Source organism: Akebia trifoliata, chromosome 3 (genome assembly GCF_017979445.1).
Source record: "Akebia trifoliata isolate Shusen 1 chromosome 3, ASM1797944v1, whole genome shotgun sequence".
Taxonomy (NCBI): domain Eukaryota; kingdom Viridiplantae; phylum Streptophyta; class Magnoliopsida; order Ranunculales; family Lardizabalaceae; genus Akebia; species Akebia trifoliata.
The window spans coordinates 35268590-35291907 of NC_141377.1; the positions used below are offsets into that span (position 1 = coordinate 35268590).

The 23318-nt window shown below is 34.7% G+C and overlaps 3 protein-coding genes across 7 annotated transcripts; 1 reads left to right on the forward strand and 2 right to left on the reverse strand.

Moving 5' to 3' along the window:
- The first annotated feature begins 6529 nt into the window (after positions 1 to 6529).
- On the forward strand, positions 6530 to 21790 carry LOC147406591 (alcohol dehydrogenase 3-like). 2 transcript variants are annotated; one of them, XM_086434706.1, is made up of 11 exons: positions 6530 to 6609; positions 6966 to 7036; positions 7402 to 7538; positions 7658 to 7704; positions 8307 to 8632; positions 8724 to 8806; positions 8909 to 8984; positions 20859 to 20920; positions 21021 to 21116; positions 21210 to 21371; positions 21516 to 21790. In XM_086434706.1, exons 2-11 carry the CDS (start codon positions 7000 to 7002, stop codon positions 21630 to 21632), a joined length of 1143 nt encoding a protein of 380 aa, XP_086290832.1. In that variant the 5' UTR covers positions 6530 to 6609; positions 6966 to 6999; the 3' UTR covers positions 21633 to 21790. The 2 variants fall into 2 exon arrangements, with proteins under 2 accessions (XP_086290832.1, XP_086290831.1); XM_086434705.1 differs by lacking the exon at positions 6530 to 6609 and adding an exon at positions 6698 to 6716.
- Positions 9381 to 15127, reverse strand: LOC147406592 (uncharacterized). The gene is made up of 5 exons (XM_086434710.1): positions 15032 to 15127; positions 12460 to 13329; positions 11639 to 11724; positions 10017 to 10106; positions 9381 to 9866 (listed from the first exon to the last, which is right to left on the reverse strand). The coding sequence occupies exons 1-5, from the start codon at positions 15032 to 15034 to the stop codon at positions 9761 to 9763; spliced, it is 1155 nt and encodes a 384-aa protein (XP_086290836.1). The 5' UTR covers positions 15035 to 15127; the 3' UTR covers positions 9381 to 9760.
- LOC147406593 (glyceraldehyde-3-phosphate dehydrogenase, cytosolic-like) lies at positions 15091 to 20566 on the reverse strand. Of its 4 annotated transcripts, XR_015176503.1 has the most exons (7): positions 20137 to 20534; positions 18843 to 18911; positions 18378 to 18509; positions 16387 to 16529; positions 16124 to 16207; positions 15391 to 15498; positions 15243 to 15259 (listed from the first exon to the last, which is right to left on the reverse strand). XR_015176503.1 is itself a non-coding variant. In XM_086434712.1 (6 exons), exons 2-6 carry the CDS (start codon positions 18867 to 18869, stop codon positions 15106 to 15108), a joined length of 408 nt encoding a protein of 135 aa, XP_086290838.1. In that variant the 5' UTR covers positions 18870 to 18911; positions 20137 to 20438; the 3' UTR covers positions 15091 to 15105. The 4 variants fall into 4 exon arrangements, 3 of the variants coding, with proteins under 3 accessions (XP_086290838.1, XP_086290839.1, XP_086290840.1); XM_086434712.1 differs by lacking the exons at positions 15243 to 15259; positions 15391 to 15498 and adding an exon at positions 15091 to 15127 and having other exon boundaries at positions 20137 to 20438; XM_086434714.1 differs by lacking the exon at positions 15243 to 15259 and having other exon boundaries at positions 15328 to 15498.
- Positions 21791 to 23318: the final 1528 nt, after the last annotated feature.

Consider the following 23318-nt stretch of genomic DNA (forward strand, 5'->3'; position numbering starts at 1 on the left):
GTTGAGTGTATATTTTCCTCCACTCTCGTGTGTGTCATACCTCAGTTAAGTTCTGTGGTCCTCTCATATTCATACTTTACTTCTTTAACAGATCAGCCTTTTGGAGTAGTTGGTTGGTTAACATGGTATTCGAATGCTAGGTTTGTATAGGTCACAGGTTCAATTTTTTTCGCCCTTATGGGTGAGGGGGAGTGTTGAGAGTATGTTTTCCTCCACTCTCAGGTGTGTTATACTCCAGTTAAATCCCATGACCCTCTTATATTCATAGTTCTCTCCCTCTACAACATTGATTTTTTTGACTAGTTGATTGGTTAACATGTTATTTAAGCGCTAGGTTTGTATAGGTTTTAGGTTTGATTCTTTACACCCTTATGAGTGAGGGGGAGTGTTGAGTGTATATTTTCCTCCATCCTCGAGTGTCATATCCCAGTTAAACCCTGTGACCCTCTTATATTCAAAATTCTCCCCTTCTCCAATAGATTGATCTTTTGGAGAAGTTGGATGGTTAACACACTTCACAACTCACAGGTAGGTTTGAACTTTTGAAACTTGTACTTGTTATACTCTTCTAGCAGTCAATATTTAGCATCTTCAAAATTTTCCACTTAATCACCCAATGAGCTGAGATGCCATATCAATGTTGTCTTTGAAAAATTCAACTTCTTTGTTAATTTTAAGAGATTGGATTTCTCTAGACAAATTTGAGTTTAATTTACTAGAATATCTCAATAACATCATATTTCTTTGAAAACTCATCCCAGCTATGAAACAAAAAGTTCAAATGAGACACTCATATAAATTTTATGTGAAATGAAATGGTTATAAACATCGTATGGATAGCTTGTTTTCTTTATCCATGAAATGGAGATAACCATTAGCAATTTGAAGATAATTATTGTTGTATTGCTCATAACTATTATATATATACTCTACATATTTTGTCCTACATGGGTTAGAAGTTTTGGAACAAGCTGATTTTGGTGAGGATGGTCTCTATGGTGAGAAGATCATCCTCACCAACGAGTTGATTCAAAAACTTCTAGCCCTATGTTTACAGAAGAGTCATGGACCGTTCATTTTTTGTAAACCATTTTTCATGAAGTGAGAAGTTTTGAAATTAGTAGACAACATTTTAGACAATGTTTTATCTTTTATGGCAAAATAGTTTCGGATTGGGCTGATTTTTTGTGAGAATGATCTCTATGGTGAGTAGATCATCCTCACAAAAAATCAGCTAGTTCTAAAACTTCTAACCTTATGAAAAGTGCTTACAAACTAACGGTTAAAATGAACGGTCCACAATTCTTTAACTTGTAAACTAGGGCTAGCAATTTTAGAATGAACTGATTTTTTGCAAGGATGATTCCCTCACCATAGATATCATACTCACAAACACATCAGCCCATTTTAAACCTTTTTGCCTATATAAGACAAAACACGTTGTCTAGAATGTTGTCCACAGATCTTGATCCTATATATATGGAAAGTGTTTAGCACACTACTATTTGCCCTATGTGTTTTGTCCTACATGGGTTAGAAGTTTTGAAATGGGCTGATTTTTGGTGAGGATGATCTCTATGATGAGAAAATCATCCTCACTAAAATTCAGCCTATTCCGAAACTTCTAGCCCCATGATTACAAGTAGAAGAATTGTGGATCGTCCATTTTTCGTAAACTATTTTTGATGAGGTTAGAAGTTTTGGAATGGGCTGATTTTTGGTGAGATGATCCCCTTACCATAGAGATCATCCTCACAAAAAATCAGCCCATTCCAAAACTTCTAGCCCATGTAAGATAAAACACGCAGGGCAAATGTATATATATATGAGGGGCGTTCAATGGCGCCAACTTTTTGGCAAAACATGAGTTAGAAGTTTTGGAATGGGCTGATTTTTGGTGAGGATGATCTCTTCTACGGTGAAGAGATCATCATCACCAAAAATCAGCCCATTCCAAAACTTCTAACCCCATAAAAAATAGTTTACAAAAAATGGACGGTCCACGATTTTTCAACGTGTAAACATGGGTTAGAAGTTTTGGAATGGGCTGATTTTTGGTGAGGATGATCTCCTCACCGTAGAGATCATCCTCACCAAAAATCAGGCCATTCCAAAACTTCTAACTCATGTTTTGAAAAATGTTTTGCCAAAAAGTTGGCCATTGAATGCCACCCTATATATATATATATATATATATGGATGGCGTTATTACGACCCCCATTACGACTCACCGTTTGTCTTATATGGGCAAAAATGTTTGGAATGGGCTGATTTTTTGTGAGGATGATCTCTGTGATGAGGGGATCATCTTGGCAAAAAATCAGCCAATTCCAAAACTTCTAACCCCATCAAAATTGATTTACAAAAATTGGACGGTCTAAAATTTTTCAACTTGTAAACATGGGGCTAGAAAGTTCATAATGAGCTGATTTTTGGCAAGGATGATCTCCTCACCATAGAGATCATCCTCACCAAAAATCAGCCCATTCCAAACATTTTTGTCCATATAAGACAAAATGGTGTGTCGCAAAGGGGGTCGTAATGGGGGTCTACGGAACCCGACCCTATATATATATGTATGGGTCCCATTTAGCACCAAACATTTTGGCCAACCATTTTTGTCCTACATGGGTAAGAAGTTTTGGAATGGGCTGATTTTTGGTGAGGATGATCTCCTCACCGTCCATTTTTTATAAGTTTTGAAAAATGTTTTGTCAAAATGTTTGGTGCTAAACATTGCCCTATATGCAAACATTTTGGCAAAACATTTTTCAAAACTTCTAACCCCATAAAAAATGGTTTATAAAAAATGGACGGTGAGGAGATCATCCTCACCAAAATATATATATATATAAAGGGTCCCGTTCGGCACCTAACATTTTGCCCAACATGTTTTGTCTTACATGAGTTAGAAGTTTTGGAATAGGCTGATTTTTGGTGAGGATGATCTCTATGGTGAGGAGATTATTCTCACCAAAAATCAGCCCATTCCAAAACTTCTAACCCTATCACAAATGGTTTATAAAAAATGGACAATCCATGATTTTTCAACTTGTAAACATGGGGTTAGAAGTTTTCGAATGAGCTGATTTTTGGTGAGGATGATCTTCTCACCATAGAGATCATCCTCACAAAAAATCAGCCCATTCCAAAATTTCTAACCCATGTAGGACAAAACATGTTGGGCAAATTGTTGGGTAAAATGTATATATATATATGGGCCGGGTTCCATGTACACACATATCTACTCATATATCTACAACATATTTTGTCCTATGTGGGCTAAAAGTTTCGGATTGAACTGATTTTTGGTGATGATGATCTCTATTTAAACACAAAAACAAGGATAGCAAAATTACATTGAATTCCATATAACTGGTAGCATAAAATCCGAGATATGCTGCGTCAACTTTCCAAGATATGCTATGTGAGAATGCTCCAAGATATGCTCTATTTTGAATCCGAGATTTGCACAATCAATTTGTTGAGATTTCCTTAACTAGTCAAACTACCATTTCGGGTTGAAGTTGTTGCCATTGATACCCCTTCATCCTTCAACGCCTTTCCACTATTGTAGCATGAATTGTGGGAGTTTTGTACCTTATCACTTCGATAGTTATGCTCAACCTTATCACTCCTTTAAGTCCCACAATTCACGTCAAGATGTTGGGTTGTGCCAATAGTCGCTAGTGTTATCATTAAAATCGACAACTGGTAGGTAGTCTTATCTACTTGACTTTGACTCGACCTGACATTTCTTATGCAGTTGGTGTGATGAGTCGGTACATGTAAAATCAAAAGAAGCCACATTTGGAAGCAGTCCGACGAATATTAAGATACGTGAAGGGTACAATTGACTATGGTCTTTTGTACAAGAAAGGCGAAGATTGCAAGCTAGTTGGCTACTGTGATGCTGATTATGCAGGAGATCACGACACTCGCCGATCAACTACTGGGTATATGTTTACTCTTGGATCGGGAGTGATTTCTTGGTGTAGCAAGAGACAACCGACTGTGTCTTTATCAACAACAGAAGCATAATATCGAGCAGCAGCAACAGCAACTCAAGAGAGTATGTGGCTGATACAGCTGATGAACGATCTACATCAATTAATAAGTTATGCGGTTCCATTATACTGTGATAACCAGTCAGCAATCCATTTGGTAGAGAATCCAGTTTTTTATGCAAGAACTAAACATGTGGAAGTGCATTATCATTTTGTTAGAGAAAAGGTTCTTCAAGAAGATATAGAAATGAGACAAATCAAAACAGATGATCAAGTTGCAGACTTACTCACAAAAGAATTGAGTACTGGCAAGTTTGAAAACTTTCGTCGTCAACTCAACATGGTGCAAAGAGTAAGAGCTGGTGTTGAGGGGGAGTGTTAAAATTCAACACCAGTCCAAATTGGAAAAGCCCACATTTATTGTCCAAGTCCAATAGTTATTTATAGCCCAATTTCTAGAATCTTCCTAGAGAAAACTCTAGATGTCTTTAGATAAGAGAAAAATAGAAGATTCTAGAATTATAGATATTTTGGTAGAAAACTCTAGACTAATAGATATTTTTAGAAATTTTAGATAACAAAATTGTAACCACTAGATTAAGAATGTGTTGGCACAATCCTAACCATTAGTTAAGGAGGTGCCACTAGTATAAATAGGGGTAAGTCCTCTTATTTTGTAATCAAGTAGTAAGAAACAAGTTGTGAGAAATAAGTTGTGAGTAAGAGGTCTTGAGAGGTTGTAAAAAGTGTGAGTGTTTGTAAAAGTGTATTCTTCTTAATAGAGTGTTATTTTCTTCTTCAACTTGTGAGTGATATTTTTATTGAGGGTATAGTACAAGTAAATCGTTTACTTGTTTATATCCAACATTTGAGTATTTAGAGTCGAGTACTCTAGATTTTTCCTCAACATAAAGTACCTTATTTTGTATACCGAGAAACAAAATGTTTGTAGGGTCACGATTGATCCCTACTAATGGATCAGATTGCACCAATCTCAATCCTTTTTATTCCAAGGTAAGAATTCAACAATCACTTACCCAACATAAAAGAACTATTTGTACGTTGTGAATAGATATAAGGAATGCCAATCTTTGATAAAGTTTTCATCATCTAATTGTTCGCAAATGAGTCCATTCAACGATTTGAAAAATAACAATGTAACAAAAGAATCAATTAAGTATTTCTAATAATGAGCAAAACTATAATTTGAGAAACGAAGGTTGTGCAAAGCCTCTTCGAGCTTTTCTCTGTATTCTAAGAGTTCTTTTCGATGTCTTTCTTCCTACGGCACCCATAGACATAAATATCATGCATGCTTAGCATACATTAAACAAAATCTGGAAATTCGCAAAAATTGATAAAATGACACGAATACTCTTGGAATTCGAAGGAATACACAACTTCTGGATATAGAAATCATCATTTTGGAGCAAATTAAGCTTTCCACCAAAATTTAAAAATTTGATAAAAAATGATGAAAATACCACTGACACCCCAAACATGCATAAAACTCATGTTGCACTTAGGAAAACACTCCAAAACACTTGAAAACATGCATAAAAATCACTTTCCACAAATTTCACGAAAACTTTTCAATATTACCAAATGCCCCTCATGGGACCTACTATCATTCTCTACATCCAAAAACCATGAAGAATCTGAAACCGACATCTTTAAAAAAATCTTCAAGAAAATCTAATTTCAATACATCCAAAAATTATGAGCAATGTCCTTAACCTAGAAAACAACTTAAAATATGTTAAAATTATAAAAAAAAAAAAAAAAATTCAAACATTAAAAAATCAACAAGACATACAAACAAGAAACCTTGACCACAAAAATCTAAACAACCAAAAATAAAAATAAAAAATGAAACCGAAAAAAAAAATTCAAATATTAAAATAATTTTTTTTTTTTTAACAAATAAACATTAATTAAAGAGTTGAAAATCTTAACAAATAAAAATAATAAAAACATTAAAAATTGAACAATAAAACATATAATAATAAAAAAAAAAAGATAAACTTAAATTTTAAAAGGATTTGAAAAAGAATGAAAATTTAAACAATAATTTAAAAATTGTGGGGGCCATAATTATTTGTCCCCACCTAACTTTGTAACAACGGAAACTTAACCGAAATAACCCTAAACAATTTTTAAACAAAAGAAAACTAGATGATGGGCAAAAAACTTTCAGTTTAAAAATCTTCAACATTAACAGAAAGACTTCTAAGAAAATTAAACAAAAACGCAAGCAGTCAGCATCTCGATGATGGTTTCTAAGAATATGGGAATCCCATCCAAAATGGAAACATAATAAATCTTGTTTTAAATGACAATTAACTAAAGGAGTAAAGAAAATTCTATAAGTTGAGCATCAAAATATTCTCACATGATTCTCTTCCATAAAAAGAAAGAAGAAATCTTACGTGTTGGATGAGGAAATTTCCATCTAAAAATGAAACTTTTGGATAAACTTTCTAACCTACATGTTTGCATCTATAAAAGGAGAGGTTGATCCTCTTACATATCATCCAATTTCATTTTTCTAGATCATCAATCACAAATTTTGCATCAATCTTTGTGGCGATTAGTATATCAGGTATTTCTCAGTATTGAATCATGAATCCGATACTTGTTTGCATTGCAAATTGAGAAATTTGGATTCGAGTTGATTCTTGGCATGGCATTGGTGTATGAGACTGTTCGGTCAGCAAGCTAACTCGCTATTGTTCATTTTTGTGTGAAATTCGATTTTTGCATAAATGCTAGTAAGATGACTTGCTGATTTTGCTATTTATGCAGAAATCAAATTCCTTGAACCATTTGCCACGTTTGTGAGGCTGTATATTTATCACTCTATTGGGACAGAATTTTGTCAGAAAGTAGTTCATGTTTGACCTGCTTCGTTGTTTGAAACTATAAAAGCAGATGTTTTATAAATACTCATCTCCACAGGCACCAGTCTCATCACACTACCACTAAAGAAGAGATGTCTAGCACTGCTGGCCAAGTCATTCGATGCAGAGGTAACCCATCTTCATCAATATGTCTGTTTTATTTTATTTTTCTAAGATTTTTGGATTGTTTCATGTGTTCTAATTAAATTCATTTCCTTCTGATTTCTAGTATGTTGCGTTGCTTTCAAATTTTGGTTTTCTATGTCACTTTTTTCTTTTTTGGAATAATTTTATAATAGTTTGTTGGATCATTTTAAGATTTGGTTCCTCTTTGATGAGATTGTTAATGGGTTTTTGTTTATTATTGAAATACGTTGAGTCTATACTAGTTGAATTATCTCTTATTCATTGGTTTTCTATGTTACTCTCATAGGGTGTGTGTTTCTCTTGAATTATTAAATATTTTGATTGGTTTTGATTGTTGTGTGTTGTAGCTGCCGTGGCATGGGAAGCAGGAAAGCCACTAGTGATAGAAGAAGTGGAGGTGGCACCACCACAAGCAATGGAGGTTCGCATGAAGATCCTCTATGCTGCGCTTTGCCACTCTGATGTTTACTTCTGGGAAGCCAAGGTAACAAAAACACTTTTTCAATTTTAACAAATGAAACTATTTAAATTGAATTGATATTTATATTTTTCACAATTACATTGGATTGATACTTAAACCAAAATGGGTTCTCGATCTTTCAGGGACAGACTTCAGTGTTTCCTCGCATCTTTGGCCATGAAGCTGGAGGGTATGAATTATTATGAAATCATTATTCCAATACATCTAATTTTGTTTTGGAATAAAGAACAACATGTTAAATTTCTATTTTTTTGGACAATTTGATTAATCTATATCGTAGTTTCCATCTTTTACAATGTACCAAACATTATGAAACTACCACCCAAAACATTCAATGTTTTCGGTATTTAATTCTTAGCTTTTGTCCCAATCTGAGACAATTTCTCAATGAAAATTTCTATCTTTTTTAATTACTAAACACTAATATCGCTTGCTTTGCACAAAAAAAATGTATGGAATTTGTTAAATTTCGATTTTGTACTGAAGAACATTTTAAATCTCTATTCTTAGATCAATTTGATTAAATGGTTTTGTATTTTGTTGGTATTGAAGTCTTGATTTTTGTCTAAAGACATTTACTTGATAGGTTTCCATCTATGCATGTAGTTTATTCAATTTTGTTTGGAACAAAACCATGGATCAAAACTTTCAATGTTGTGGTATAGAAGCCTTGATTTTTGACCCAATTGAGATATTTTTTCACTTGATATGAAATTTTAAATCTTGGTTTCCATATATGTATGAAGTCTATTTAATTTTGTTAGTATTCAGGATCATCGAGAGTGTGGGGGAGGGAGTCACAGAAGTTCAACCGGGAGATCATGTCCTCCCTTTTTTTACTGGGGAATGTAAAGATTGCCGCCATTGCAAATCAGAGGAGAGCAACTTATGTGACCTCTTAAGGGTCAACACCGACAGAGATGTGATGATCAACGATGGCAAGTCAAGGTTCACCATTAAAGGAAAACCCATAGGGCATTTTCTTGGAACCTCAACCTTCAGTGAGTACACTGTGGTTCACATTGGATGTGTCGCTAAGATCAACCCCAAAGCTCCACTTGACAAAGTTTGTGTTCTCAGCTGCGGAGTGTCTACAGGTTTGGAAAATAAAGAAAAATCCAATTTCACATATTTTCAAAATACAAGTTTTGTTATTGATTTTGACATTATTTCTCTTTTGTATTTCAGGTATGGGTGCTGCTTTGAACGTTGCAAAACCAAAGCCTGGTTCAACAGTAGCTGTTTTTGGATTGGGAGCCGTTGGTCTTGCTGTGAGATTATATCTCTTATTTACATAGGAACTCTTTTTGTGTTTATTTATTATTACTTGTCTTGATGAAAAAAAATATAATGATGATTGTTTATCCGATTAGGCTGCTTATGGGGCGAAAATTGCGGGGGCTTCGAGGATTATCAGTGTCGATCTGAACCCTAACAAATTTGAAGAAGGTAAATGAACTTATATTCACTACGTGAAAATATCATAAATTCGACGGTCCAAATCCGTCGAATTATGTGACAATTCGTCAGCCTCGACCGTCGAATTAGGCTGTCGAATTATGGCTTGTCGAAAAAAAATTCGGCGGTTTAAAACCACAGAAATTTCATCAATTCGACGGCTTAAAACCGTCGAATTACACAATTTCGACGGCTAAAAGGCTGTCGAATTACAAAAGTAGGGATATAGCGACGGTCTCTATTGCCTTTAGCTACGGTCATCGACCGTCGCTATAAGTTATTTTTTTATAAAAAAAAAATATTAGAGCTTTAACTGCGGTCACGGCTATCACTATAAGAAAAAAATAATAATAATAATTTTACACCTACCCCCCCCTCCCCCTCCCATGTTGCTGAATATTGGAGATACCCCTATATTTTAAAATTAATGACCTTGACCCCAACTAGCAACATGAAAAGACCCAAATGCCCCTCGTCTTCAACTAGAATATGCCAAGAGCACGCCCATTAACCAAACTTCTCCATAGACAGCAACGAAAAACACAATATGCATGTGAAATTTAAACAATTTAAGTGAAAATCAATTTGAAAATAAAAAATGCACCCAAAATACAATCAATCGAACAATCCCACATTCATTCTGAAACCCCAAGAAGAAAAAGGGAACTCATACAATAAATAAGCTTTGAATAAAACACTGAACAATACCTCAAAAACACATTGATTGTCAACAACACCGATGGGACTCCACTCTGCAAGGTAAGAATCTAAAAACATCCATTGATACTTCCCAGTAAAAGCAGCTTGTCCAATGATTCCAATGACAAAAAGTGAAGCAAAATTAGCCTAATCAAGTGCTGCTTTGGTATATATCTAAAACAATCATGATTACAAAGAAATGATTCAGTTTACCTATGTAAATATGAAATTTATGGTTTCATAAACGAAAAGGAAAATTTTCAAAACCAAAGCTAATAAGCCAAAATCACTAAAATATAAAATAAAATACGAAGTCAAGCATACCCTTCTCTGAGCATGTGGACATGCTGAAGCATCTTGTCAATAATCATCTCGACTTGGCCATCATAGTAGGCATCTTCCAAAGTCAACAACCTGGTACACATAGCATCACCCGAGGCTAATAAGCCAAAGTTTCAAAACAAATAACCTAACCCCATATATATATTTGGTGGGTAAGCTGGACTTGAACCCACAGATATTCTTCAGATCATTGGATCACAGTCAACAATTACTTATATACAAACTTCAATTGGTTTAAAAACAAATCAGGACTCATTTTATACAACAAAGACGATTTCTTTTCACAATTAACCAAAACAAGCAGGCAATGATCCAATACAAATAGAGAAAGATTAGTTAGAAACCAATAAATTCCAAAATAACAGACAAAACAACCATTCAGTTAACCCCCATTTTTTGTGAAATTGCAGAAAGAAAAGATTCTACTTGAATTACAATCCAATTGAAATAAAAACAAACAAAACAAAAAGAAAAATTGAAATTTTTTTTTCCTTTAAACCCATGTTAGGCCAAAACATCTTTAAAATAAACCAACCAGAAGAAGCCAAGGTAACTAAGAACAAATTACAGAAGCAACAAACAAAAGAAGAGACATGATTTTGCAGAAGAAAACAAAACACCCAAAAAAAGTTAAAAACCAAATATTGGGAGCAACATGAGAGCAAAACAATCCAAAAACAGATGAACAAACAATGAAAAAAAAAATCTGAAATGTAAAGATCACATTAAGCATTAAAGAACATAAATATATAAGAATAAAAATGCAGCTAAAACAGAATTGAGATTTATGAAAATTACCTCATGCCCATCAAAATACACGACAGTGGCTCCTAGGCCATCTAATCACCTCATCACAAAGAATATCAAGTAAAGTCCCTTAGGGTCCAGCTCTATCCATTATTGCTCTAAATGGTTACTAAATTACAGAGTAAAAAATTAAAATTAAAATAAGATGCAAAATTGGGGTTTATGGGCATGATTACTTGTTGGAAGATACCACCACACCCATGACCCTACAGGGTACCAAAAAGAAGATGCAAGGTTCTAACATCTGAAAGAGAACATTTGTTGACCAATTCTACAAAAAGAACATACATTATCATTGTATGGACTGAGCTGGCTAGCAAGAGTCCTTGAAAGGTTGTTATCAGAACAAAGTAACAAAACTCCAAAAAGACCCCATGTCTTAGAATTCACAAAACAAAAACAGAACAAAAAAGCCCATCTCCAAAACAATGTCAACTTGGATACAACACAAACAAAGTCTTTGTGAGTAGTATTAATAGGCATGTCAACAGAACAAAGGTAAGATTTGAACCCGCATAATTGAGCCAACCAAAGATCAATAACCGAAGCCATTTAGACTCGAATGAGTGTTTTAACCTTGCTCCATCTTATTGTCATAAATGAATCCATGCAAGAAGTGTCAGGGAAGGCTCATATGTTTTTGAAGAGTATAAGGGAATAGTGTTAGTTTATTTATGTCTAATGAACCTTCCACCGCCAGTAATTAGTCAAATAAGAAATGAATGATCCTTATGGGAAAAAGTGAAGAATATGCATGGAAAGTTTGTAGTCACAGAGAGAGAGAGAGAGAGAGTTACTTGCTAGGAGGTAACCGGGCTCTGCTGCATCTACATTCACAGACAGAACCTTTGTCTTCAACTTGAAACCAGTGCATGTGTTTCACCTGAAAATAAAAGTGAACCATAAATGTCAATGGAAGGACCATTTTGTCACAAATAAACATTAATAAATAGAAGTATAAGATGACACTACTGCAGATCATTTTTTAGTGAATATGGAACGACGAATAGGCCACATAAATATGAGGTTGACAGCTGTCAAATATTCTTTACTCCATGTTAGGGTTCAAATATTTATTGACTTCCAATTTAACCTACTCATCCATCCACATAAATGAACAGGAGAAGATTACATAGAGAAATACCAATCAAAAAGAAGGGAAAAAAATTACGTACAGAAATTGTAGTAAAATTCACCATACATGCTGTTGAAGTTTGGGTCTTATCAAAATAGATATACCAAAACTTATCAAGAAAAATAAAATTGGGTCCTCTTGAAAAATTGTCAACTGATTTTAAACCTCCAAGAGCACCAAGAAGGGGGAAAAAGCAAATCTCAGTGAGAACAAGATGTTCAAACTTCTTTAGAATTAACATCTTCAAAGACCCAACCGAGTTGTACCAATAAGTATTTACACTGCATGAGATTGGTTTCAATATTATCTACATAAAATAAGGAAAGAACCATTAACGGCTATTCAAGGACAATCCATCATAGAAGACAATGGAAAAAAAATATTAATAACAGTCAAGAAAACAAACATAACTGGAAAGGCCCATATATCAAGCAGGGATCAAAGATGAAAAGCGTAGATATTGAGGAGAGCAATTATACAAACCAGCAACGTTCTATGTTTCAGAACCACATGAGTTTTTGTACCGATGTCATCATAGACAAAGCAGGACCCTTCTTCTGCGTTGGTCCCTAATCCAGTTATTGTTCCCAATAGACTCCTTGATCCAACAGTACTGCCCGAAATCGAGTTCATTGGACATTCAGGTGAACTAAGAAAAACATGTATGTGATCTTGAGAATCTTCGTTTTGAATTCCATTACAACAGCTTTTAGGAGGGATTCTACTAGCCACAGCAACCACTCTTCCAGAAATATTCAATTCTAAATCTTTATAAACATCTGATGCACAATCCAAATGATGTTTGACGTTCATCTGTGGCATTCCTGCATTATTCAATGATCCAGAACTCATGTTGCTGCTTACATTCTTAACATATTGACAAAGGCCGGAGCCCACAGATGTAAAAGACGTTAATTTTCCACAGCATGCATTTGATAATTCAGGACGCTTATTGACAAGGCATACAATCCCAAAAAGATAGCGGCCTGAAACTAAGTGAAGCACCTCAGGTGTTCCATTTACAGACCTCTCCTCAGCTTCAAAAGAGTCTGGAAGAAGATCCATGGACTCGATGACAGGACCGTAATATGCCGCATGTATAGCTGAATAAAATTCTCCCTCAAGTTCATCAAAATAACCTGAACCAACCAACACCTTCTTCTGTGACAAAATGTCGTTGATAGCAAATCTATACCATTTTAGCCATTCGACGACTTCCATCTGCTTTGACATAGTTATATGAGATTCATAAGTGTACAGAGATGAACCTTGTCTGGAATGCTTCAGCACGACCTTTCTTTGAGAGAATAGATGCCTATCATAATGGACTCTCTTCTCAGAATCTGAAAGAATCTGCAGCCCGATGGATGAAACAACTTGAAGTACTTATGCTTTTTGTATCATTGTGTGCCATGAAATTATATATGAAGTTTACACCCGTGCAAATAAAACCAGTGCATCGACAAACGGGATGTTAATGACAAAAGAAATCTTCCAAGATAATAATTCACATGAAACTGAAGGCTAACAACAACATATATAGAAGATAATAATGTGAGTGTGTTCAAACAAAAAAGGTAAAAACAGAACATAACTAACTCATTCTATCAAATCTAATATGGATGATACTGGATAATGAAGCCAGTCTCCTCACATTACAACAAACTGAGCAGATTATGCAGTTTTCAGAGCCATGTCGTTATTTTATTTATTTATTTATTTATTATTATTTTTGTTGTTGGGGGGGGGGGGGGGGAGTCTTATTGACACATGAATAGCAATTAGTACTCTATCGAATGAATAAAATTTATAGGTCGATAATTAATCCTAAGAACCAAGACACAACCGCATACACGAAGACTGGTTTAATCAAGAACCAAAGTTCAGAGGAAACCCAAACATATATATGTGTACAAACATTCTGTAGAAATGAAAAATCACAACCTCTAGGCTTGCAATTGTGCTATGAAAAAATTCAATAAAGGGCACAAATAAGGTTGCATGTTTAATTTTAGCATGCTAACCATATTACTAATATTCCCTTGAAAGCGAAGATCTTCAAAGAGGGAAAGACAATTGTTCAGTTAGTATCTTCATTTCTCAACGGAGCTTCAATGAAAATGTGTTTGTTGGTTTGATCATGCATCATCTAGAATTGTTTGCCATTAGGTGCCCAAGAAGCCTCAAACATGTAAAAAGTAATGATAGAAGGAATGCTTCAAAAAAGATGAATTAAAACCCATGCCAGGGCCATGAATCAATAGCCATGAACATGATTAAGGATAAAAAAAATTGTTCTACGTTTTTCTCTATCTTATTTCATTTGAATACGGTCTGCTTGACCTTGGGCTTGTACGTTTCCTATCGTCTCTTTAACAAAAAAATTTCATTACAGAGTGGTGTGTGGTGAAAAAAAATGAATTTTACTACGTTTCTCCCCAACGAAATCACAACTACCCAAGTATCCATTACTTCTTTGCTCTAAGAAATATCGAATTCTGTCATCGGATCCAAATTGCAAGATTTTGAAAGAATCCAATCGAATACTCCAAACTCAGCTAAGTTACTCGAAAGTTTTAATTATATACTTTAAATTTTCCAACAGAAATATCAATTTTCTCAACCTTAGTTCTTACTACTTAGTTCTTGGTTCAACATAAGTTTTCTGTCAATATCAATAAAATAAGATAAGGCTTTGTGTCAATATCAACCCCACTTGTCAATATCATTGTGTTTATCAACAAATTTAATGGGTATTACAGCTGTGAAACTAGTTTCAAGTGATGAGATGACCCAAGTTATTATCATCACAATATATGTTCACATTCATTTACACCCCATCGGCTCCCAGCAGTGGCCATTGAAGTCACATGAAATCCTTTCCTCCACTTCTTGTTTATCCACTTAAATGGGAAAGAGTCACTGACTTTGTACAATTGTTGAGTGTATTGAGTGCATGCAGAAATTTAGCCTTTTAAGGATTGAAAGTAAACACCAACAATGTAGTTGAAATACAAATAAGTTGTGTGCTGTGTATGAGTAGATCTAATCATACCATAGATCTTGAACCATTTGTAACTCCTGGAGGTGGTTCTGAAGGCTCGTGTCTCTCCAATTGAGCTGCATTCTTCACAAAATGGTGCTCCAAAAGCTAGGCAGCTGAAGGACGATGAAGTGGATTCCGTTGCAAACACTGCCTAACAAAATCCTTGCCATCATCGGAGAGATGATCAGGAATTGCCGGAAGCTCCTTACTATTACCAATTTTAAACATCGCAGCAACCTTTTGACCAGATTGGGCCAAACATCAAATGTAAATGTTAGGGGACCAGGCGGTAAGGGTTACGGTTATATAAGAAACAATTAAACTTGAGTCAAATTTCAAAAGCTGAATCTTAATATCAAATCACTGACCCCTTCATATTGGCTCCAATGAGGTTTTGTAGTGGCCATCTCCAAAACAGTACATCCCAGACTCCAGATATCAACAGCAAGATTGCAACCACTGGAATTTTTTATAACCTGAATGAACAATGCAAGTTAGAAATGAAACAGAAAAGAGTATTCAGGAAACTCAAAATCATTAGTCAATTCAAATCATTAGACTGTACAACAAGGTTTTGTTGTGTATTTTATTTTAAAATTACCCATTCAAGAAACAAGGTTTTAATAACAAACATGAGGAAACAAGGTTTTGAAGTTTTTCGTCAAAAGACCAGCTACTTGTGCGCTTAAGAGGAGCTGTAAAAAATCCAAAACCATGAGATGCAGTTAGAGCAAGAACTTTGTTTAGTAAGAGTTGCTCATGTATAACTCATACACAATCCATTTAGAAGTTATTCACTGAAAAAATAATGATGTTCAAATGGGTAACACCAAAAAGCTTCCTAGGGACATGGAAACTTATTAGCAAAACATCAAGAAGAACCAAATGTTACTGATCTTGAATATCAATGTAAGGGCCAAAAGGTGATGCATCAAATCCAGTGAATGAAGTGAACCATTGAACAATAGAATGCAAGAATAACCCATCACTTGGGTCCAGGTTGCCCAACAATACAAAAGCCCACAAACACAAGTTGACAAGTAGGCTATCAACAAAGTCCAAACAGAAAATTCAATTATTGAAAAAAAGGCTTGTCCTTACCTACTGTCACCCACAAAGTCAGTGGAAACCACGTCATCTTCAGTGTAACCCAAGATTCCCTTTAGCTTGCCCTCAGACTCTTCCCTGAGACCTCAAAAAAGAAATGATATTAAAATATAAAATAAAAATACTAATTTAACACAAAGATCTAGTATTTACCAAGCTTCTATCTTTGTTAATAGTACTTGGGCATCTACTTATAGTAATTCACTTTTAACTATTTCAACAAGGAATTTAGGAAGTAAATAATTTTCAATCCCTACTTGATAGCAGCTTTGACCTCGTCATAAGTGGCCGCCTTCTCCAGCCTCACATTAAGATCCACCACAGAGACATCCACCGTGGGTACTCGGAAAGACATCCTGGTCAGTTTCCCATTCAGTGCAGGGAGTACTTTCCTGACAGCCTACACATGCACAAAGTTCATAAGAACATAAGCCAAGTTCTCACAAAGCAGAGAGTCATTGTGTAATACCACAATCATGTACATCATGTATTTCAAGAAATGTGTCATTGTGTCCTGTAAAATGTATCTATGCTACCAGTGCAATTAGGAAAATGCTGCATCAACACATTCATAGCAATATTGTCCACCATACATCTCCCTTGAGAGATTGTTCATCTTAAAGCTCCAAAGCTAACTACTTGGTTCATAGATGCATTAACAAAATCCTTTATCCTACTTAAGTTGCTACAATTAAACTTGTCAACTAACCCATAATAGGGTTCTAGATTCTCTAGTTAAAGTCTCAAACCACAATGTTGATCATTTAAATCTTTGGCCGACTAGAATAGTTGGAGCCGCAACCTACCAAGTCCAGTCAAGAGACATGTGATGAGTAAATTGATGCATTTTTAGGTGTTTTAAAATGGTCTTATAATCTTAAAACTAGAGCGTTGGGTATCGATTAATTGCCAAAAAAGTAGTACTTATAATCTTATCTCTAATACTCAATTACTCTCTCTCTCTCTCTCTATTATGATTTTAATTACTACTAAGCTTTACCCTTTTATTTATTTATTTTTTGAATAACTATAAGTGTCATGGGTTTCGTTGTGACATCCGCTTCGTGGTTGCTAGTACAATTCGAGGAACAATTGGGCTATAGATTCAACGACAAATAATGTGATCATTATAATGGCTGAAGAAGATAAAACATGCCTAAGCAAATCATCATCTTTATCATCAGTTCTGTCCAAAGTCATATCTAAGTGTCTTCAAATTTTTTAGATAGAAAGAAAAGGATACTAGTAAAGGCAAACAAATGTAAGTAGGCCTTAGATGTCGAGAAGACCAACCAAATCTACAAAATGAGAAAAACTTAACTAAAATCAATGCTTACAACTATGTCCTGTTCAAAAACAAGATCAAGATGGAAAATTCCTTTGCATTCATTGAAAGCGGCAACCTCTGTGGTTGTACCATTAGCATTATGGTGTCATGTGACTGCAGGGAAAAGGTCACATGCCTTGGAGATCAAAGGAATAGATTATTTTTACCACATGAACGAATATTTCAGAATGAGTTTGGAGTCTGCAAGGCGAGATTTTGCTCTCAAAGACGACCAATACACCTCAAGAGGAAGGTGCCCTCCCATAGATTGCCTTAAAAGCAAGTATTGACATGATGTCAAAGTCATATGGAGGCCGTAATGCTAATCAAATAACCAATAATCTTTGACAAATGTTTGTTCTAGTCTTCTAGAATGTCAATGAGGTGAGCTAACTAAAATGCTTATATGGGTTAAATTGTTCTGACTTTTGGATGATGTTGTTAAGTTCTGCATCCCAATTTCTGTTTCCATAATTGAGTGTTGTATGTGAAGTATCTATAAGAATTTCTAAATGTAGTTTTATCTCTTCTTCTTTTTTTATAATTAAAGCATTGATGCCTACACAAGGAATAACAAGGAGAAACCTTCCACTAGATCTGTGAGAAAGTTTTTTTTTTTTTTTTTTTTTTCTTAAAAAGAAAAATTATACTTGTAATTTGCAAGTCACTAAAGTAGTAAAAATATATATTTGAAATTTATAAGGCATTAAAGCAGTTTTACAATTTATGATACAAATTAACATACAACACTCAATTATGGAAAGACTTTAACAATTTCTTTTACAGTAATGCTGCTAGTAGAGTACCTTTGAGGCTAGCCAACGATACCTTAAAATATAAATACAAAGAGAATATACTCTACAAAAAAGAAAAGCCTTAGAATGAAGGGGCAGGAATAAGGTAATTAATAGCCACACAAACCTCATAAGTTACTGTTCCACCAGACGTTGCTGCTTGACGGAGTGTTACATTGGATATAGCGCCATTTGCCGAAAGAATGCAAACAACCCATGGACCATGATGAGAAAATGACATTATTATTGAGGATACATGCTGAAATGTAAGCACCCAAAAATAAAAAATAAGTTAGTGACTTAATCAAAATCAACCCAAATTTTTTTTGCAGGGGAAAGCTACAGCATACATAACTATAAAAAACAAGTTGGCATGATAAATGCAAACCAAATTGCAGTAGAAAGCATCAACAAAATGACAAATACAAGGAGCTAGGGAAAGCAGCATCACCAAATCGATTTTATTATAGTTTTCGGCTCCAATTGGATTGTTCACATAATTATCAAAAATTAAGAAATTAAAAAAAATGCAGCATTTTGATCATCATGAGATCACTACAATCTTAATGAGAGAGAGAGAGAGAGGATAAACCTTGGAATAGGAACCAAGGTCGTACATCTTGCCCAATTAGAAGTCACAGATGTTTTGTACAAGGTAAATCTGAAAACAAGTTAAAAAATACCAAGTCATGCACATTCTACATCAAAGGCAAGGAAACTATAGAGCGCAAAAAGAATGTCAAAGCTAATAAAAAGTGAGAAATAAATCATATCATGTAGCAATAGAGGTTATTTTTTTATGGTGAAGTGCAGTCATGTATCTTGAGACTTACAAATCTATGGTTCCCGAAACTCAGACTTAGAGCCTGTTGTGTGTTTTGTGTACAAAGAGCTTATAGCTGGAACAGATGGTCTAGGATAAATAAATAAATAAAAGAAGAAAGAATACCAATGAGGGAAAATGGGTTTATTTGGTAAAGACCAAACAGATGGTCTAGGATTTGCTTAGTGGCAAATATGAAGCATAACAAGTCATTGAACTTCAATTGGCACCAAAATTGTTTTAAATATCTGAAGCATGGACACAAAACTCATCTCCACAAATGATGAGTTTGAACCATGATCTTAACAAACCCCATATAACTTTATTAATAAAAAATAAATAATTCAACTTCAAAAAGGCTTACTATTACAATTTAAACAAGCTTTGATAAGCATGCTTCTAATTGTTTTGGTTGAATTTAAGGGCCATGAGCTCCTACCATATTATCCATTGGTTACTACCCTTGATAGCGCAATCTATATCGTGATGTAGACCATCAGAACATAGAAAAGATTTCCTTATCAAATATGTGGACATTTTTTCAACTATTTATCCTAAATTTTTATTGTTTTAAACATCTTAATTCTTCTTAGTGTTGAATTAGACTGCACTCCAAAGTTTTTGGTTGCCAAACCCTTAAATTGTTGTCTACCAAAAGCAGCCCTTTATGTTTTTATCCAAATTCTGGAAATGTTCATACTTCATTGTTCCTTCTTATGTAGACTCAGACAAATTAAATTAACAGTAACATACTAAGTTTAAAAATTCATACTTCATCACAAATCTAATTGAGTTCAATGTCAAAGCTTAGTCATCTAAAAACCTGTAGGTTCTATAATGGATTTGTTTTCAACAAAAAGAGACATTACTTAGCCAAATTCTATGAATTTTCATGATTCATGCATGAACCTTTCAAGCAAGCATGGTAAGAAACAACACATGAACAGAGGAACAAACATGAACAGAGGAACAAATGAATAGCATGATCATTAAAGTTCAATTTAGCATTCTAGAGTGATTTTTTAGGAGTTTTTTTTAGGGCTTTTGAGAGAAATAGACTTACAGATGAGATTTGGAGTGATTTGATCGGTGGCACTGATAAGTGAGCATCAGTTCTTAGGGTTTTCGACTTGAACTCTGATTTCTTCTTCGATTTGAGCTTTGAGAGATTACAAATCCATTGTCGAATGAGTTATCGATCCGAAATGTGCGATTGAGAGATCGTTCGGTGTTGAAATGGGAGATCGAGAGATCGTGATTGAAATCGCAAATCCTGATTGTGAAAGTGATCGAATCAAATCAAGAGGGATATTTTATTTCGATTGAAATGGAAGAAACTTCTTCAAACTCAAAAATCGATAAAAATGGCTGAGAAGAAAACTTCTTCGATTGAATGTGAGGTTTCGTTTCTTCCCAAAGGCGACATAAACAAAAAGCTTCTTCGATGAGAGATTTTGATCTGCTGGTTTCATCTTCACTGAGATGGCTGAGAAGGCTAAGAATGAAAATGGTGAAGAAGGTCGACTGGTTTGTCTGTTTATTTATTTTTTTTAATAAAAATTTCGGTGATTCGTTGGGGTTGGGCTGTCGAATTTTTTTCTTAAGTATATTGGGCCGGCCCAAATAAACGTGAGACTTGGGCTGCCGAGTTTAATGCTGTAAAAATAACGAATTTTACCTTTTTTGAGGTAGTGATTCTATAATTGGATACAATTATGTGGTTTTATTGTTACTGCTATATATTCGATCTTCTTGACTATACTATTTATGTGTGCCATCTAACAGCGAAGAAGTTTGGCATTACGGAGTTTGTGAATCCGAAAGACCATAATAGACCTGTTCAAGAGGTTTTTCTCCCTTAAATACTTAACATAAATCATAATTTAATGTATTAGGCCTCACTTTCCTGAAGTAAAATCTATGGTCCATTTTGGATTTGGTCACCAGGTGATTGCTGAGATGACAGATGGAGGAGTGGATCGTAGCATCGAGTGTACTGGGAGCATTCATGCCATGATTTCCGCATTTGAATGCGTTCACGATGTATGTTATTTTATTTTATTCTTACCAAACAATAAACTATATTATTTCACACATTGACTTGCAATCTGAAAGATCCTGAATATTTCGATACAGGGATGGGGGCTTGCTGTGCTTGTTGGTGTACCAAAACAAGATGATGTGTTCAAGACCAACCCGCTGAATTTTCTAACTGAGAGGACTATCAAGGGTACCTTCTTTGGCAACTTCAGACCCCGTTCTGATATTCCCGCTGTTGTGGAAAAATACATGAACAAGGTGAGATTAAAACCCAATTAATCAAATAGATTTCACCAACCAACTGATTTACTTCATTTATTGTATGGCTAAAAGAACTTTGATTTGTTTTTATAAAAATTTACGTGCGTTATTCATTCTTCTTTGTTTTTGATGAACGTGTAGGAGATTGAACTGGACAACTTTATCACCCATCAAGTCTCTTTCTCCGAAATCAACAAAGCGTTCGAGCTCATGCTTAAAGGAGAGGGTGTTCGGTGCATCATTCACATGGATGCATAGAATGGATATGATCTGATTGTGGGAGGCAATGGGTTCTAGTCTTGTTCATGACTAGTAGGTAGATTATGGAAGTAGGGTTTATCAGATTTTCGCTCTGTTTGTCTAGTAATTGTTTGAGAAACTGGAATAAATTTCTATTATATGATTTCCATTCCATATATGTGGCCTCGTTACATGGTTTTCGAGCACATGCAACTTATTACATTTGAAGGGGAAAACATTTCACTAACCATCCCATATTGCATTTTATGGCTACAAGAATCCTAACCTATCATCTACACAAGCATATGACTTGATTTTGTGAAAAAAGATTACTCGATTTGTTTCACAAACAATTGCCAGCATGGATCTCCAGTAACACTTGCACTTAGAAATCATATCTTTGATTAATCTGAATGATTAATTGTTTGTCGATTTTGATGATGAATCTGATCCTCCAAAGCACAGTACTGTAACTATGGTTCTTTGGATCAGTTCCTCTTCTTTCAGCTTGAATAATTGTTTTGGCAGTGTATCTCTCACTAACTTGGCCATCCCTCATACTTTTAATTTTTCTCAAAAATTGAAGCGCACTCCAATGTTGATGTACTTGAAAAGATCCATTATCGGGGTGCAACAAGGGCTAGATGTCACATTTTTTTTGGGCTTCATGTTTATCAATAAATAATTCCACATATCAGCCCCAAATTTTTTGTCAAAAAAAAAAAAAAAAATCAATATGAGATTTCACAACATCTGAATTGACCAATTGTAGAACACCACGTGTACATAGCGCATCCTCTATTTTCACCCACAATAGAAATCTCAAACTTGTAGGGATTTAACTGGATGTGAAAAAAGTCCAAATTTAACAGCCCTTGCGCAATCAAATTTCATTAAATTCAACGAACAAAAGGGTCGAATTGGTGTCGAATTTTTCATTATCAAGATTTTCTTTTCGACGGGCCAAAACTATCAAATTAATGAATGATGAGAGCAATTCGACAACTCTAAGCCGTCAAATCTAGGAACATCTAGAATTTTGACTGTCCTAGACCGTCAAAATTCAATTTCTAAAATTTGTCAATTTTTTTTGTCCAATTTTTCAGTTTTCAGGTAGTGGACCCTTTATAAGATTTGAAATATTAAAAAATAAATATGTTGGCAGAGAACATGCTAGCAAGAGAGAATTTCTCTTTATTGCTGATGTCATTCGTGTCACATATCAAGAGTGATTTTTTGCTCATAGTGTTGTGAGCAAATTTTCAACCAACACTCGTTTGACATATAGCACAGTTGACGTAAGCAATTAGAGAGAAAATTTATCTCCTACCCACTGTGCTAAAACGAAAATTTCTTGATTAGGTCACTTTTTGACATTCCAAAACATAATCCATTGCGAGTGTTGTAGAGGACAAAATTTTATAACATATATATATATATATATAAAACTAATTTTCACCATTAAATTATACTTTTAAATTTTGGTGCTCTGCCATTCATTTTTAACAAGTTGGATAAGCATGTGTCCGGATCCTATGTACGTCCCATGCAGAATTGAAATCCTGCTCCCACAACTCAACATACGACACATTAGTCATATTTTTAGACTTTAATTCCATGAAATGTGACTAACGTGGTTGAGGTGCACACGATCTGGATTCTAAGAAGAAGTCAAAATAATCCACAACGTGGAAAGAGCCACGT

Coding starts and splice junctions, on each gene's coding strand:
- LOC147406593 (XM_086434712.1), bottom strand. CDS start 18,869: ATGTACGACCTTGGTTCCTATTCCAAG. Junction 18,510..18,842: donor ACCTTGGTTCCTATTCCAAG/GTTTATCCTCTC, acceptor CTTACATTTCAG/CATGTATCCTCAATAATAAT. Junction 15,128..16,123: donor GACTTTGTGGGTGACAGTAG/GTAAGGACAAGC, acceptor TCAGCTGCCTAG/CTTTTGGAGCACCATTTTGT.
- LOC147406591 (XM_086434706.1), top strand. CDS start 7,000: ATGTCTAGCACTGCTGGCCAAGTCATTCGATGCAGAG. Junction 7,037..7,401: donor CCAAGTCATTCGATGCAGAG/GTAACCCATCTT, acceptor TGTGTGTTGTAG/CTGCCGTGGCATGGGAAGCA. Junction 8,985..20,858: donor CCCTAACAAATTTGAAGAAG/GTAAATGAACTT, acceptor GCCATCTAACAG/CGAAGAAGTTTGGCATTACG.
- LOC147406592 (XM_086434710.1), bottom strand. Junction 11,725..12,459: donor TGAAACATAGAACGTTGCTG/GTTTGTATAATT, acceptor TTTTATTTTCAG/GTGAAACACATGCACTGGTT. Junction 10,107..11,638: donor GCCCGGTTACCTCCTAGCAA/GTAACTCTCTCT, acceptor TATGTGTACCAG/GTTGTTGACTTTGGAAGATG.